Source organism: Watersipora subatra, chromosome 8 (genome assembly GCF_963576615.1).
Source record: "Watersipora subatra chromosome 8, tzWatSuba1.1, whole genome shotgun sequence".
Lineage (NCBI taxonomy): Eukaryota > Metazoa > Bryozoa > Gymnolaemata > Cheilostomatida > Watersiporidae > Watersipora > Watersipora subatra.
The window spans coordinates 15,796,511-15,813,228 of NC_088715.1; the positions used below are offsets into that span (position 1 = coordinate 15,796,511).

A 16,718-nucleotide genomic window follows, 5' to 3' on the forward strand; every position below is an offset into this window, starting at 1 on the left:
TGTGGGTGTTCTTTAAAGCGTTGTTGCATGAACATGTTGCATGAATGTGGTCTTGGCTGGACATGTCTGGGTCCAGTGTCAAGGAAACCTCGATGACTGGAGGCATGCCAGTTGCAGAAAATAGAAAAAAAATGGCAGACTTGTATATGTGTAATAGTTTGGTTTGTTTCAAATACATCTTTGGTGATCCTGTGATCAGCTGGGTAGTAAATCTTTCTAATTTGTATTTGCTTATAGCTTCTGAATGTCTTTTATGTGGTTTTCCAATTTACTGAGTCATGTGCTTCCTCTAGGTAAATCTTCTTAACATAGTAAATGTTCTGATCATGATGCAAATTGTTTAAACGCTTCCGATTTTTTGTTTTGGTAAAATTTCCACACACCACTTGCTTCAAGGCTTCCGAATGCCTTTTGCTGTAATTCAAGACAATGTTTGATAGCCAGCTAACATGGCCAGTTAGCTAATTAAATACAAATACAGTGCACCCCAACCAATAATTTGTTGCGGTGTTGGCATCATAAGGCGAAAATGTCATATAAAGGGTTATAGAAATCGACAGTAATTATCTAATGCAAGCAACCCCTGGTGAAAAACATAAAAACTTCATATATATACTGTGCATATTAAAAAGAAGTTACATTATATTATTATGTTTACCTTAGTAGCGATAGTTACTTAAAGTATCTTCAGTGCATTTAGGGGTTATCAGCTGCAATAAGATTGTAGTAAACCTAACAAAAATCATGAATGCTATTCTACTGAGCAAACTTTATGGCCTATGCAATGAGTGACAGTCCGGATAGGGCCAAGGGGGAGCAACTCCATGGGCATTGATTTCCAATGGGCTGGTGAAAAGACGGGGTGATCAAGTCGATATACGTACCAGAATCTAAAAGTTATTGTTCTTACAAGGGTTGAGTTCCCTCTTGCTGGTTTCAGCAGGTTGTATTGCAAGAAGCGTTGGGTTTAGCGCACTCTGTTAGTTTCAACAGAGCACAAGTAAGTTGGCTTCAACTCCTTCCTGTTGGTTTCAACAGGTTGCATCGCAGGAAGCATTAGGTCGAGCGGAGGTATACAAGAAGTAAGAGTTGTCTTCACCGCACTCCTCCGACTTTTCGTCAAAATGTAACATTACAATGTACTATGTGCACTAAGTACTGTAGTACGGAGTTACTACCTTCAAGACAGATGTATAACATATTCATTGAATTTAGCTTAAATGTATTTAGTTTACAAAACACAAACTTAAAGCTAAGTTTAATAGTATTTCACTAAACTTTAATGTTGCAATCGTCTAAAATTTCATCATAAAAAGTTCCAGTTTGACTTTATTAAAACTTTTAACTAGAGGTGGAACGAGACAGGTTTTTTAAGTTCGAGACGAGACTCGAGACACTGTCTTGTAAAAATTCGAGACTCGAGACAGTAAAATAATGAGCATTTGGTGATGATTTCACTACACAAGTACTAGCTACTTGATATATATAAAACTAATAAAACTATTTTTAAATTGAATTTTCACCTGGTGCAAACGATTTAAATACAACATTTTAATAGTGATATGCATGTAGTTTTTGTAAACAAAAGTGACACAAACAGCTCTAAAATACCGAAGTTATGTATTCTAAGAACTTTGAGCTTGATTGATCATAATTATTATAAACATATTGCTTTGTACATGTATATTTTTACCATCTATTGAATAGTTCTTACTTTTTAATGTAATGTGTAATGAAACCGATAGCCGTCGCTCTACAAAGAAATACCGCAACTAAAAGAACACACGATAACACTTTCATTCTTATCGTTTCATTAATGTTAAGTTTTGTTTGTGTATTAACTGTAGTATGTGAATTATATTTAAATTGTACTCATGAAATTATATTAATTACTGTATACATGTATATTCTTATATTGAGCTAACAAAACGTCATTGTTAACCGAACACGGACTATGGTCGACACGGCCTTTTGTTCGTTTCTCCGTGTCCTGCAGGTTTTACCCGCGATTGGTAGTATATACGTAAAAGAGGCTCGAATTTTATGAAGGGCAGTTGGTTTTTAGACACGATACGATGAAATACAGACATTTTACCCGCAAAAGTCTTATTTATTAAACTGGATTATCCGAAGAGTAATTAGATATGACCCGGTATCTGTTTTAAGGACACAGAACCGAACTAAAATATAACAGGGCCGTTGTCCGGACTACATGATTAGACTCAGTGGCCAACATAATCAATAGCAACAGGTAGTAACGGACCGGGTATAACTTTAAAGGCAGTTGCCCGCAATCCATTACAATATATGGAGTTCTTGCTACCACAAGAAGCCATGTTTTAACAACCGTGCGCAGGCGCTTTAGTTCTATTTCCTGTCTCGAGTTTGGCAATAGTTAAGTCGAGACGAGACCGATACGAAACGAGACAGGTCGATACTCCAGACGTCTCGTTCCATCTCTATTTTTAACCGACCTCACTAGAACCTTTTTCAACCTAATCCTTCGAGAAAGAAAGCGATAATTGTCAACGACCTTGTCAACGTGCAGTTATATTGTAGGTGCCAAAATTTATTTCTGTGTACATGCCGCAACTGAGTTAGGAATTGCGGCTAGAAACTTACAAATCGTTATCTTTTTTAGATCTGACCGAGAAAGAGAGCTTGAGCGATACTGTTTGTGAAAACAGTCTTTTGCATACTTGGCCATGTGAATGCCGCCGAAAGAAAAAATTTTTCACCCCTGAAGTGGTGTGGTTTGAACTAGTATATGTATCCATTTTTGCTTACTGTTCACTAATTTTCACACGAATAATGTTGAACTGAGAGAATGACCATCGTATTTTTACGCGTTGTGGAAGGGATTTTGGTGAACAGCCTCTAGTCAAGTTAATTACAGTGCACCCTCGAGATACAATTACCCTGATATACGATTTTTTCACCTTACGAAGTCAAACATTGTGATATCTTCACCTCGCTATACGAACTTTATTTCACCATACGAATTTGAGAAAAGTTTCGCCCGAGTTAAAAATTGGCCGTCGGTGTGCTTATAACACACGTCGAAATAAAAAGACACCGAAATATAGTTGGCCAAAAACATTCTTAGAACGTTTAGAAGAGACACGATGATCGACTTCTCTCATGTCCACGTGGAAAATTTTGTGTAAAATACACAAGCGAGAGCAAATATTCATTTGTAGCGTTATTATCGCTTTTACTATAAACTTTTAAGTCAGCATACGTATATAACTACAACTATCTACATTTAATTCGTTATCTATGGAATCTGAGACCGATAAAAACGTTACAAAACGAAGGACTAATTTGACTTTCGTAGTCTAGTGGGCTAGGCGTAAGACTGGTGAACGGCTTGTCCGAGATCGAATCCTCTTCCGTAAGGAATATTTATAGAAAAAAGGTTTTTCGGTTCCGGCGAGAATGGCGGCTTAATTTTGTGCCTCAAATTTCCTGAACGAAATTTAGTATAAAAATAGAGCAGTTGTTACCCAAACTTACCGAAATTTACTATCCAAAACACTTAGCTACCATAATAGGCCTACTATTCAGGTATGCCTCCAAAAAAAGATGATGAATGTTGTAAGTCTTGCAATAAAAAGATGATGAATGTTGTAAGTCTTGCAATAAAAAGATGATGAATGTTGTAAGTCTTGCAATAAAAAAGAAAGCAATGCCAGCCAATTCATCTGGATAAGCTCTGACTGCTGCAAGATGTGGTACCACAGCCAGTGTCAAAACCTAAATAAATCTGAAGCCAATCTTATCACCAAAAGTGACACTGTGAACAAAGGTGTGAAATGGTTTTGTGTCGGTTGCCTACCATCACTGGTGATACAAAATTCCAACCAACAAGGATCTAAATTATCAACCGAATCTAAACTGGACCAAATCACCTTATCAATCCAATCCCTTAATGAGAAGATAGAACATCAAGCAACCAAGTTAGAAGAGCATGAAAAATCATATGCTGAAGTTCTTAAAGTCAACTCTGATAACATTAGAAAAACGCTGAATGTCAACACTAATACCCAGACCATTCTGCAAAAAACACTGGACATATCAGATGCTGAATCTCGTAAACTGAATGCCATTCTATATGGTTTGCCAGAAGATAACAACAAATCTGCTTTAAATCAAGTTACAGAGTTCTTAAAAAGGACTGCTTCACTCAATCCACAAATCCAACACAAGCACTCAGACTTGGGGCTAAAATTGAAAACAAATCACGTCCAATAAAAGTCAAATTTAATGATGAAAATTCAAAGTGGGAGTTTATCAAGAGGGTTAATGATCAACTCAAAGGTCAAGGATTCTTTTGCAAAGTAGACAACACCAAGGAATACCAACTAAGAATACAAAGAATACCAACTAAGACCAAGAATACAAACTAAGACAACAAGTCAAACGACTTGGAGAGGATAACAAAGAAGGTAGTTACCGCATTCGTAGTATGAATATCTAACAAAAGGATAAAACAACGGGGGAATGGGTAGTACTGAAACCTGTGGACAACAATCACACTGTAGTGTAAAGCTTTTCTCAGCTAATTGCAGATCTGCCAAAGGTAAAACGCATGATATTGCATCACTAACTTTAGGCTATAATATAATTTGCTTAACGGAAACACATATTGACAGCACAGTTAACAATAGAACACTTATCGATAGAGGAGATCTCATTTTCTATAGGAAAGATCGAAATATTAATGGTGGCGGTGTTCTCATCGCTATAAATGAACAACTACAACCCAAGCTGATTAAACTTCCTGAAACTGAAGATGAAATTATCTTTGTAAGAATAAAAGACTGCATATCTATCGGGCGCTATTATAGACCTCATCAAGGCAGACCAATTGTCTCATTCATAGATTCAATTAATTATGTATTTAACAAATATCCGCAGGACCATATTTTGATTGTTGGTGACATGAACTTTCCAGGGTTTGACTGGAAACAAGGTATTATTAAACCAAATACTCAATATAAGCTACTACATCAGCAGTTTCAGTCTTTCCTAGATGAAAATAACTTGTTACAAATTATCAATGACTCTACTCATGTCCTAGGAAACACTCTAGACCTTATCTGCACTACAAATCCATCAGAAATAAATGCGGAAATAATTACTCCAGGTATTAGTGATCACTACATTATCACTGCTGAAATACAACTTAGCCAATCGAACAAGCGTGTGCATATGCAACCGAAAAAGCTCTATCAAAAAGTAGACATTGACCTTTTTCAGGAACTTCTTTTTCCTACACAAGCTAAACTAAGTGTAATGCACAATGTCGAAGAAATGTGGGAGCTGTTTACTGAACAACTAATAAATGCGGTCAATAAAACAGTCCCAGTCAAAATAATACACAAGGCAAATGAGGAAGAGCCTTTATGGTTCAATAAAGAAGCTAGGAAACTAGTCAACAAACATAGAAAAACTTACAATCTGTTTAAGAAAACATCAAACCCATTCTATCTCAAGCGTTACAAAGAAGAACGGAGGCTTGGTAAACATAAACTTCGAGAAATTAAACAAAGTTACTTGTACAATAAAATATGTAAACCTCTGGAATCGGGAAATAGTAAGCCTTTTTATCGTCACTTGAAATGGATGCAAAGCTCCACCAAACCAGCTATGAAACTTATTGACAATGATGACACCATTACTGAAGAGCCAGTTACATGTGCAAACCTGCTCAATAGTTTCTTTCATAAACAATTTTGTACTGAAGATCAACTTACACCGATTAATCAACGTACACAATGTGATAACGATAACATCTCCATTACTCATGAGGGTGTATTGAAATTATTATATAGCTTAAAAAATGGAAAATCACCAGGTCCAGATGGACTGAGAAAGGAAGACCTTACAATTGATCCAATAATGACTGCCAAATGTCTCACATATATATATATATATATATATATATATATATATATATATATATATATATATATATATATATAATATATATATATATATATATAATGAATCATATAAAACATCCAAGTTACCAACCAAATGGAAATTAGCTCATGTAGCACCACTCCACAAGCGTAGGGCATACAACCAAATAAACAACTACCGGCCAATTTCGCTGACAAGCATCCCTTGTAAGCTCATGGAGCACATTATTCTACATCACCTCAATGATAAACTTGATAAAGTACTGCACAGTAGACAACATGGTTTTAGGCAAGGCCTTTCTTGGGAAACTCAGCTGTGTAGTACTTATCATGATATTGCACGCAGCATCGACCAGGGAGACACCACTCATGCCGTAGTATTAGACTTTGCAAAGGCCTTCGACAAAGTACCTCACCAACTCTTGATGAACAAGTTATCCAGTATATCTGACATAGATGATAAAATTCTTATGTGGATACATGACTTCCTAATGGCCAGAAACCAAAGGGTGGTGGTTGATGGACATAAATCCGATGAACTAGCTGTGACATCTGGAGTTCCACAGGGATCAGTGCTAGGTCCCACACTGTTTTTAGTTTATATTAATGACATGCTCCAGCAAGTTGACTGTAATATTAGTTTATTTGCAGATGACACCTTGATATACACACCCGTAAACTTCCATGCTGATAAACAACGATTTCAGGTAAACATTAATGCCCTGGAATCATGGGCGAACAAATGGAAAATGCTATTTAATGTAGCTAAGTGCTCTGTCATGATTTTTAATGACAAAAATAACTCTCCCTCAGCTGAATATTTCTTAGACACTGAACAATTAGAAATAGTTGAAGAAACCAAATACCTAGGTGTTATCCTACAATCTAACTTGAAGTTTGACAAAAATATAGACTCCAAAGCCTGAAGGGTGAGACAGCAGTTAGGCATGATTAAGCGTGTGCTATATGAAGCTCCTGAAAAGGCCAAACTCTTAGCATATACTAATCTTTGCAGGCCACATATTGAGTATGCCTCCACTGTGTGGGACCCTTCTACTAAGCTACTACAACATGAACTTCAAATGGTGCAAAACAACGCACAACGTTTTATATGTAAACTGAAAGGAAGAGATAGCATCACCAAAGCTTTAGATACTTTAAATATGCAAACACTATGTGAAAGACGGAAGGTCAATAGACAAAATCTGCTAATGCGACTCCTCTCCTCTGACCAAAATCACAACTCATTAATCACCACCTATGATGAATTAATGCAGGACCGAGTTAGTACGACTGTCACATGAGCTGCTGGAAGAGGCGATCCTCCTACTATATATGCAAGAACGTCTGTGTATCACAACAGCTTTTTACCAAAGACTGTTCGTGAATTTAAAAGCTGTACATCACATCAACAATAAACAATTAATTGCTAATATGGCAATAAATTACAATATTATCTAGTGTTAACAACTGCTCAACATATGAGGCGTGCCGCTTGCCGCAACCGGTTCTAGTACGTTCTATGAAGAAGATGTAAGAAGAAGATGTAAGAAGAAGATGTAAGATGTAAGGAAAAATTATTTCTATGTCAACAAAGTTGGATGTCGTAAATAAGAAGAAGGGACCCGTATTATTAACATTGTCAAGGAATATGATCGCAACCAATCAGCATTTGCAATTATTATTAAAACAAGAACTCCATTAAAGCAAGCACAAGAAAGAGCTTCTGACTGAAGATTTGAATGAGCTAGGTCATGCACACGATCAGCATTCAAAAGGAGCAACCATTTAGTAAAGGCGAGGATGTAGAAGATACAGAAAATCCCACATTCGCAGAAATATTTCAAGTGTTTAATTTACTGATGTGGACTGGTACATTAAAACAATGCATGATAATATATATTATTCATCTCTTGTGTGGCATGTTTTTCATATTTTATTCATTTTATTTGTTTCCTTTTGACTTTATGTTATATTTTCTTGTTTAACCATGTCTTTGCATATGGGCTTGTTATCTTCTACGTGAATACAATTCATCGTATGTATGTATGTAAGTCATATAACTAGCTACTCAAGATAGTTGACGCATCCACGTTACTTTCTGAAACTTGCCAAAGCCATGTCCCCCATAGGGTATAAATGCGTACAAACTTTGTATGTATGGTTACATTGATTCTTGCGCACATTTCATACAAGACAAACTACTGTACCACATTCTCTGGATCCTTTTACAAGCGCTAGCTAGCAATTTTCTGCATTGCACCATCAATTTTTTTGTAGAAAAATTGGACAGGAATGGACAACTTATTTTAGCCTGCTAAAAAATTCCAATTCATTACGTTTTAAATTTACTTACAAGTGTACAGCACCATAATTAGCATTGATACGTTTTTGCCTCCTCTCTGCTTTACCCGCTACATGTACCAGCTAATGCCACGTTACTACAAAGGTATGTACGTCCAGTATAGAAAATATAATTTTATTTTTCTTTTCGGTAGCCATTAAATGGTCAAGTGTGCGAGAGACCGCTTTCTATAACTGCATCGCTCGGCCTTATTGATTTAGGTTGAAAAAGGTTTCAACCAGATAGGCTAAAGTTTATAGTGAAAGTGAAGATAGGAACTGCTGAAGGATAAAATTTCGTGATAAAAATTTGAAATTCAGCAAAATAGTTTAAAATACGTACTAAAACTTAGTTTTAAGTGTAGGCTTAGCAAGTTAAACTTACTTGAAGTGAATTCAAAGTTTATGTTATGCGTACTTTTTGAAGGCAAGAACTCCTTATCGTACGTACTACATTTGGTACACACATTATAATTTTGCGTTTCATTGCAGATCATAACCATTAAAATACACCAAATACAATACAGTTACTGTAAGTAACTATAATTACTAAAATTAACATACTGTTTTGTTGCTAATTGTCAATATGTACACATTTTAAAAAAAAAAATTGACGATTTTTACCAGGGGGTGTTTGCATTGTATAATTACAATGGTCTCTATACCCTGATATACGCTTTGTTCATCATACGATGCCAACCCTGGAACGAATTAACATCGTATCTCGAGGGTGTACTGTAATCGCATTTGCCCCATAATGGGGCATTAGAGCGATATCTTTATTAGGTAACATGAGTAGATTACTCTTAGTTTGGGTTTCTTCCTTCCCATTCTGTTTTTAATTTTTTTATTGTGATTTTCAAGTTTGGTTGGGGCAATGTTGTTATTAAAGTAGAGGGTAGGGATTAGACGGGGGGAGGGGCAAGAACTTTTAATAAATATTGAAGGTTCTCAGTAGGGTTGCGCAAAGAAAAAAAAGAAAACAGGGGCTAGTCTAATGGCATTTTGGTTATTCCGACGTATTCAGCACCTCGAATGCGAAATTTTAATTTTGAGAGAATTCTGTCGAGATCGCGTTGCGGCGAAAACACCGTTTAACTGGAACACCAGATGGGTTGCACCACGGGCTAGCCGGGTCACGCAAGATTTTCGCCACGCATATACAAAACAAAAACAACAGGGTAGACACACTTTTCGCTGTCTTCCGCACGAATATTCAAAAATACTAACATATGTCAATTCTATCGGCCAAACACAACCTACTAATGGATGAGCAACCTATTAATGTATCCAAATACCTCATATAAAATAAGCCAACCCTGTTACATAATGGTTAATGCCCACTTTTTCTCTGGAAATATGCCTGCCCGCGGTTTTTGGCCAAGAATAACCAGGGTTCATTATACACCAAAATGTTCCTCACAGGTTCCGGGAGGTAGCCCGTTATTAGCATTATCGGGTGGTCCATTGCTCCCGTACCGAAACAAACTACTTTTAAGCCAATCAAATTCAACTGCGATCAAAACAGAGTTTGCGGTAAGGTCAGGTATAATTGCAGTGGCTCAAAACCTGGTCAGTTTCTGGGTCGTTTTGTAGGGGTGGAGCTTAATCCGAAAATACAAAAGCTTTAAAGTTAGTAGAATCACTGCAAACGTTTAGTTGTTGAGAAATCGAGTACAGTGTACCCTCGAGATATGATTACCCTGATATACGATTTTTTCACCTTACGAAGTGAAACATTGTGAGATCTTCACCTCGCTATACGAATTTTATTTCATCATACGATTGTGAGAAAAGTTTCGCCCGAGTTAAAATTTGGCGGTCGGTGTGCTCATAACGCACGTCGAAATAAAAAATAACACCGAAACATAGTGTGCCGAAAACATTTTCAGAACGTTTAGAAGAGACACGATGATCGACTTCTCCCATGTCAGAATTCCGCGTGGAAAATTTCGTGTAAAATACTGAAGGCAGAGGAAATATTCATCTGTAGCGTTATAATATATTTTACTATAAGCTAAGTCAGCATACGTATATAACTACGAGTTTAATTACGTATACAACTACGTATACAACTACGCTACACAACTATACAACTATACAGCTACACGCTATACGCTACACAGCTTGTATACGCTACACAGCTATACAACTACGCTACATTTAATTCGTTAGCTATGGAATCTGAGACTGATACAAAACGAAGGAAAAATGATTTCTATGTCAACAAAGTTGGATGTCGTAAATAAGAAGAAGGCTCCCGTATTATTAACATTGTCAAGGAATATGAGTGCAACCAATCAGCATTTGCAATTATTACTAAAACAAGAACTCCATTAAAGCAAGCACAAGAAGAAGCTTACGACTGACGATTTGAAGGAGTTAGAAGGCCATGCACGCGATCAGCATTCAAAAGGAGCACCCAATTAGTAAGGGCGAGGAGGTAGAAGATACAGAAAACCCACACATTGGCAGAAATGTTTCAAGTGTTTAATTTACTGATGTGGAATGGTACATTAAAACAATACATGTATAATTTATATTATTTATCTCTTGTGTGGCACGTTTTTCATATTTTATTCATTTTATTTGTTTCCTTTTGATTTTGTTTTATTTGCTTGTTTAACCATGTCTTTGCAGATGAGCTTGTTATCTCCTATGTGAATACAATTCATCGTATGTATGTAACTCATATAACTAGCTACTCAAGATAGTTGATGCATTCACATTACTTTCTGAAACTTGTTAAAGCCTTGTCTTCTAGTGTATAAATGCGTACAAACTTAGTACGTATGGTTACATTGATTCTTGTGCACGTTTCATACAAGAAAAACTACTGTAGCACCTTCTCTGGATCCTTCTACAAGCGTTAGCTAGCTAGCAGTTATCTGCATTGCACCAGCATTTTTTCTTTTAAATCAGAAAAAAAATTGGACAGTACTAGACAACTTTCTTTCGCCCGCTAAAAATTCCATTTCATTACATATTAAATTAACCTTCAAGTGTACAGCGACATAATTAACATTGATACGTTTTTACCTCCTCTCTGCTTTATTCACTACATGTACCAGCTAATGTCATGTTACTCCAAAGGTATGTACATCCTGTATAATAGTAAATAAAATTTCATTTTTCTTTTCGGTAGCCATTAAATGGTCAGGTGTGTGAGAGGCCGCTTTCGATAACTGCATCGCTCGGCCTTTCTTATTGAATTCTGGTTGAAAAAGGTTTAAACGAGACACGCCAAATTTTCTAACGAAAGTGAAGACAGAAACTTATGAAGGATAAAATTTCGTGATAGTAAGTGGAAATTCAGTAAACTAATTCTAAATACATACTAAAACGTAAATTAACATACTATTTTGTTACTAACTTTCAATATGTACCGCATTTTTATAAAATTTTGGACGATTTTTACCTTGCATTTTTTGTATTGTATAATTACAATGGTTTCTATACCCCGACATACGAATTTTTCACTATACGATGCCAGTCTTGGAACGGATTAACATCGTATCTCAAGGGTGCACTGTAGTTATCTTTTTGTTTAACAAAATATCACGTTAGCATTTTTTCCAAGCAAATTTTTAATTACAAATATGAGTTCTTTTAGCAAAATAACATAGAGTATTTACATAGCTGTTTATCGTAGTTTTTTCTTGTTAAGAATAAATGGTAACACGCTCATAAAACGGAAAAAATCTTCTAAAAAATACACCATTAATTATTCTGTATTCGTTTATATTTGAAAAATAGTTATATATTGTTTTAGTATGAATACACTTTTGTAAAGCGGTATTACATAAAATATTGAAAAGTTACGATTATGTTCTGAACAAATAAAATGCACATTAAAACGGTTGTCCACTTTGTTACCATTCTGAGAGCCTAAAATGATTCTATTTTATTTCACTGTAAATATTAGTATTAGCATCTCGTTAGGCATTGATTGTAAAAATGAAGGCAACAGAAGACATCAGTTTCTTATTTTTACTGTATTTGCTGCAAGCACACACTTTTTTAAGTACTAACTTTATATTACTACCAAGTCTCAACTGTAGCACATTTTGAAACAACGACAGTATGTAGCTACCTCGGGAACAACCATTTAATTGTGTATCTCAAATTTTATTTGAACTTGTTACTACAATGGTGCGCTGTCAGTAGCTGTATCTCATCTGTTTGGTTGACAAAAAGTGTCGGAGAGGAGGCAAGGTAAAGCAAGTTTTTGTAGTCTTCTGCAATGCAGGGCAGTTATATTTTCGGACTAGACAGCCTGCCTGTGATCAGTAGTCCTCAGTAGTCAGAGTCGCTTACTGCTTGCAATTTGTCTTAAAAAATTAATTGAAATGCACTGCATATTCATATTGCTTCAAGACCTCAGTGGGTCATCATGTATTCATAACTGACTTTTTGTATTCATCATTTCATCTTCTATATAGGCCTACCTGCAGGCCTCCCGTGCCTGTATTCGGCAATCATGTTGGTAGGTTATCGAAGCCTCGATAGCTGAATGACATGATCGCTGACGGCAGTCAACTTCTACGAGAAGCCTGAGGGCCTACCAAATATATTTTTTAATTGCAGTGCATTTAAGCATTATGCCGCTCCTTCTTGCCTCATCGTTAAACGAGGCTGAGCAAGCCATCAAAGCCCATGAAATCGAATATGGCAACAAGTTTTATACAAACCATGAGGACGGCATATTCAACAAGCATGAAAGACTTTTTGAAGGTAATCTCATATCCTTAAAGCACTTTTTCTTCACTGCCTAATTTGTGATCTTGTGTTGAAAATGAACATTTTAGACCTCGGATATTTTAGTGTAACCTTGATTGTGAAGTGTAACCTTGATTGTAAAATGTAGGCCTATGCTTGGTTGTTGTGCAATAGAAGTACATGTCAATAGTAGCTTATATGTTTTTATGCTGCAGTTTTATGAAGCCCTTTTTGGTTTGTTTTTGTACCATGTGATCTATGATGCCACAGGCCCTACTTGAAGCAGAGTTGACACAATTTTCATCAGTTCACTAGCAACTCACACTGGATACACACCATCTACCTCTCAGCAATAAAGGATTACTCTCTATAGACACTCAACTCTTAAGCTTAATTTGACGAAGTGGATATTCGTGTATATACAGACATGCAGTGGATTACAATCAAGCTTATAGTGCAGCCTTGATTAGAAGATATACATGGGCTTCAGTGTACAAGCATTGGCATGCAATTGAAATGACATTAAAAATCATTGTATATATTAATAACTACAATCAAGCAAGCAATAAATGTATCAAGCATCATATACATGCAGCAGTTAGTTCCCAATTGAGTGTTAGCAATCAAGTAAGGCTAAAAACCTACAACGTCTTCAGCCAATGAATCTAAAAAATCTGTACCATGTTTCTTAATTTTAAAATTTTATCTGCTCTACTTTAGCAAGGTGAAGATATTTGGAGAGGTAAGAACGTCATTCATGACAGTCAAGGCTATTTATGTATGTATGGCGAAGAAAAAAAGTATGGCGAAGAAAAAGAGTATGGCGAAGAAAAAGAGTATGGCTGCATGTACGGCCCTGAAAGACAGCAAACCCAGAAGAAAAAGTACAAAGAACAGCGGAGGGTAAGTTACCGGTACACCAAGAATATTTTACTCAGCCTATTATAAGAGATATTTTTGGACAGCAAAACTTGGTCATTGTATGTCCAATATATTTAGACAGGGCTATCCTTCCATGTCTTTGCAAATGCACAGATAGTATAGTAGGGATTTTACATAGAGATAATAAATAATATTTATTACTTTTATGGATTTTAATTTGTCTTATTTCTGAAATAGCTATCTTGTAACAAAAGCATGCGTGCACATTTATATTCTTGTAAGCCAAAATCAGAGAATGCAGTAAATCTAAGTCTACACTACTGTGAGGGTTGCGACATGTCTAAGCTGTATTCGATACTTTGCTTTCGGTCTCACAGTACATCAAAGTTCAAAAACATTTTCTCTTATTTTAATTCATCTACACTCTCATAGAAATTTGGTAGAATTGCAAAGAAACAAGGACTTGATTGGAATGCTTAGATACCATATCCTTGACCAAATAGCCAGTGAAGTTTACGGCAATCTGTCTCATTTTTCTTGAGAATTTCTCATCCCGAGACCTCACACATGCGCCAGATAGTATTATATCGCAGTTCACACCTTTGGTTAAACTTGGACGTAATATTTTATTTTACATTTAATATTTCACACCTAAAATTTGCAAAAACAATCATTAAAAGCAAGATAAAATGAACGCTTACTTTGGAGCCCTGGCAACAAGGCCTTTGTTTGGACTCTCTTGCCAATTTGAATTTAGTTAGATTGTGCCCACCAATATAAATATGCTATACATGTGCATAAATTCATATATGTTGTCACATAGTGTCGATATACATAATTTACGTATTGTTTATATTTTTAGTCACAGAATCCAACAAAGAGACCGCATCCTCAAGACAATACATCTGATAGTAACACGGAGGTACTCACTCACATAACCAGCAATAAAATTTTAGGCAAATCGTGCTATATTAATTATGGTTAAATGTGGAATTTCATTGGTAGGCGAATCTTCAAGCCATTTATAGCCCTAGATTAGTAGCTAGAAAAACGTGAAGTTATAGTAGGATAATGCAGAAGAACCCCTTGTGTAGGCAGGATTAGGTTTTAGAAACAAATTATTTGCTGCCAACTGCGATATTTGTTAAGTTGTCTGTTCACACCCAGCCAAACGTTCAACGCCTCGAGCATTCTGATTTATAGCTCAAGATAAGGTGGAAACGCAGTGCTTGCTCAGGACGGGTAGGAGTAAGAGCAGAGGCTATGCGAGCTTCCATAGATGTGGGGAGCATCTACGAAACGCCACAAACGACAGCATTATAGATGTAACTCAGATACCTGATGTTACTTTCATACGTAACAGTCCGGTGAGTGGTAATATTCAGTAACTCAGTTTTAAAATTAGAACCCTGTTGCATGATGCTTTCGTGTCACTTTAGTGTAAGTGCTCAGTGTCTGAATTGGAGAGAGTTGTGCAGCGATGCTCCCAAATCTTTGATTCCAGATTTGTACAGCATATCAAATCGCTGGCATGCGTTTTGCTCCAAATCAAATCACTTAGAAGGGTGACTGCTCAGCTTTCAAATAAAATGAAATTAAAACCATCATTCACTATGTAATTGATGGTTTTAATTTGATTTAATTTACAAACTGGGTAATCCATTTTTATGGTGCTTTGATGCCAATCTCATGATTGGTGATTTGATGTAATGTGCAAATCTCTAATCAGGATTTGGGAGCATCTCTGGAGTTGTTATCAACTCTTTGAGAAATTGATAACAAGGTGCCACGACACCATCCGATTCATAGACTGAGTACTTGGACTAATTTCGCTGTTGTCTTCTACAAGTCAACTCTATGGGCTAAGTCGGTTGAGCAATGTAGGATCGGCAAAGATATATGAGGCCAGGAAATAATTGTGAAATAGAACTACTGTAAAAACAGTAATAAAGTCAGGAACTAGCAAAAGCAGATTTGCCCGGTTCTTTGAGATCGCCAAATTAACTTCCAGCTAATCACAAAGTCCAATGTAACTTTTTAATCTACTTCATTAAATTAACAAATAATATTCCTGTCAAAGTCAATAATCGTCGCAAATAATGCCACTTGAATACTGCATTCACAGTACTTTACAAGTTCAAGGAGAGGTAAATACACATGCTATGATTGTTTTTATTTTAGATCAAGGATCTCCAAGAGGAGTTTGCAGGGAGTAAGAAATGACAGAGCAAAAATGCTTCCTGAGGCTTTCTAATACATGCAATATCTAGATAGGCATAGAACAAGTTTGTTCCCTATAGCTGTGGGTGAACTGGCAATGAAGGGAGGTCACGCCAGACGGCATCTGGCGTGCCCTCCACCTCATTGCCAATTCATCTGCAGCCATAGAGAACAAACTTGTTCTAGATAGGAATACTTTTATATGCAAAAACTTGAACTGTTTCAGCTTGTACTGTGCTCAATTTTGAGTGAATATATTGATCAAATTAAAACATACCTACATACATAAAACATTCATGATTTTCAACACTGATTTTTTTCAAATAAACCAGTCTTATATTCACTTATTTTCACATATCTACGTGTAGTATATGTAGCCCTTTTCTACTGTGTTATTCTGTTCTCATTTGTGCTTGTTAAAGGCCTTTTATGGCTTTGGTGCTGATGCGGTAGTAATTAAGTTATGTGCAACATTTTCTTTTTATATCAAATAAAGTAAAATTATTAAACTTTACAATTTATCATGATAGATTCGTCCGATAACTGAAACAACCTACTTCCCATCATTGTTCCAGTGGTCCATCACCAGACATTTTGTCATTGCGCATCGACTTTTCAAACAATGTA

General features: G+C 36.1%; 1 protein-coding gene across 1 annotated transcript; it reads left to right on the forward strand.

Moving 5' to 3' along the window:
• The first annotated feature begins 3,729 nt into the window (after nt 1-3,729).
• LOC137401839 (uncharacterized) lies at nt 3,730-6,954 on the forward strand. Its single transcript, XM_068088310.1, has 4 exons — nt 3,730-4,117; nt 4,616-5,524; nt 6,579-6,634; nt 6,943-6,954. Exons 1-4 carry the CDS (start codon nt 3,730-3,732, stop codon nt 6,952-6,954), a joined length of 1,365 nt encoding a protein of 454 aa, XP_067944411.1.
• The last annotated feature ends 9,764 nt before the right edge of the window (nt 6,955-16,718 follow it).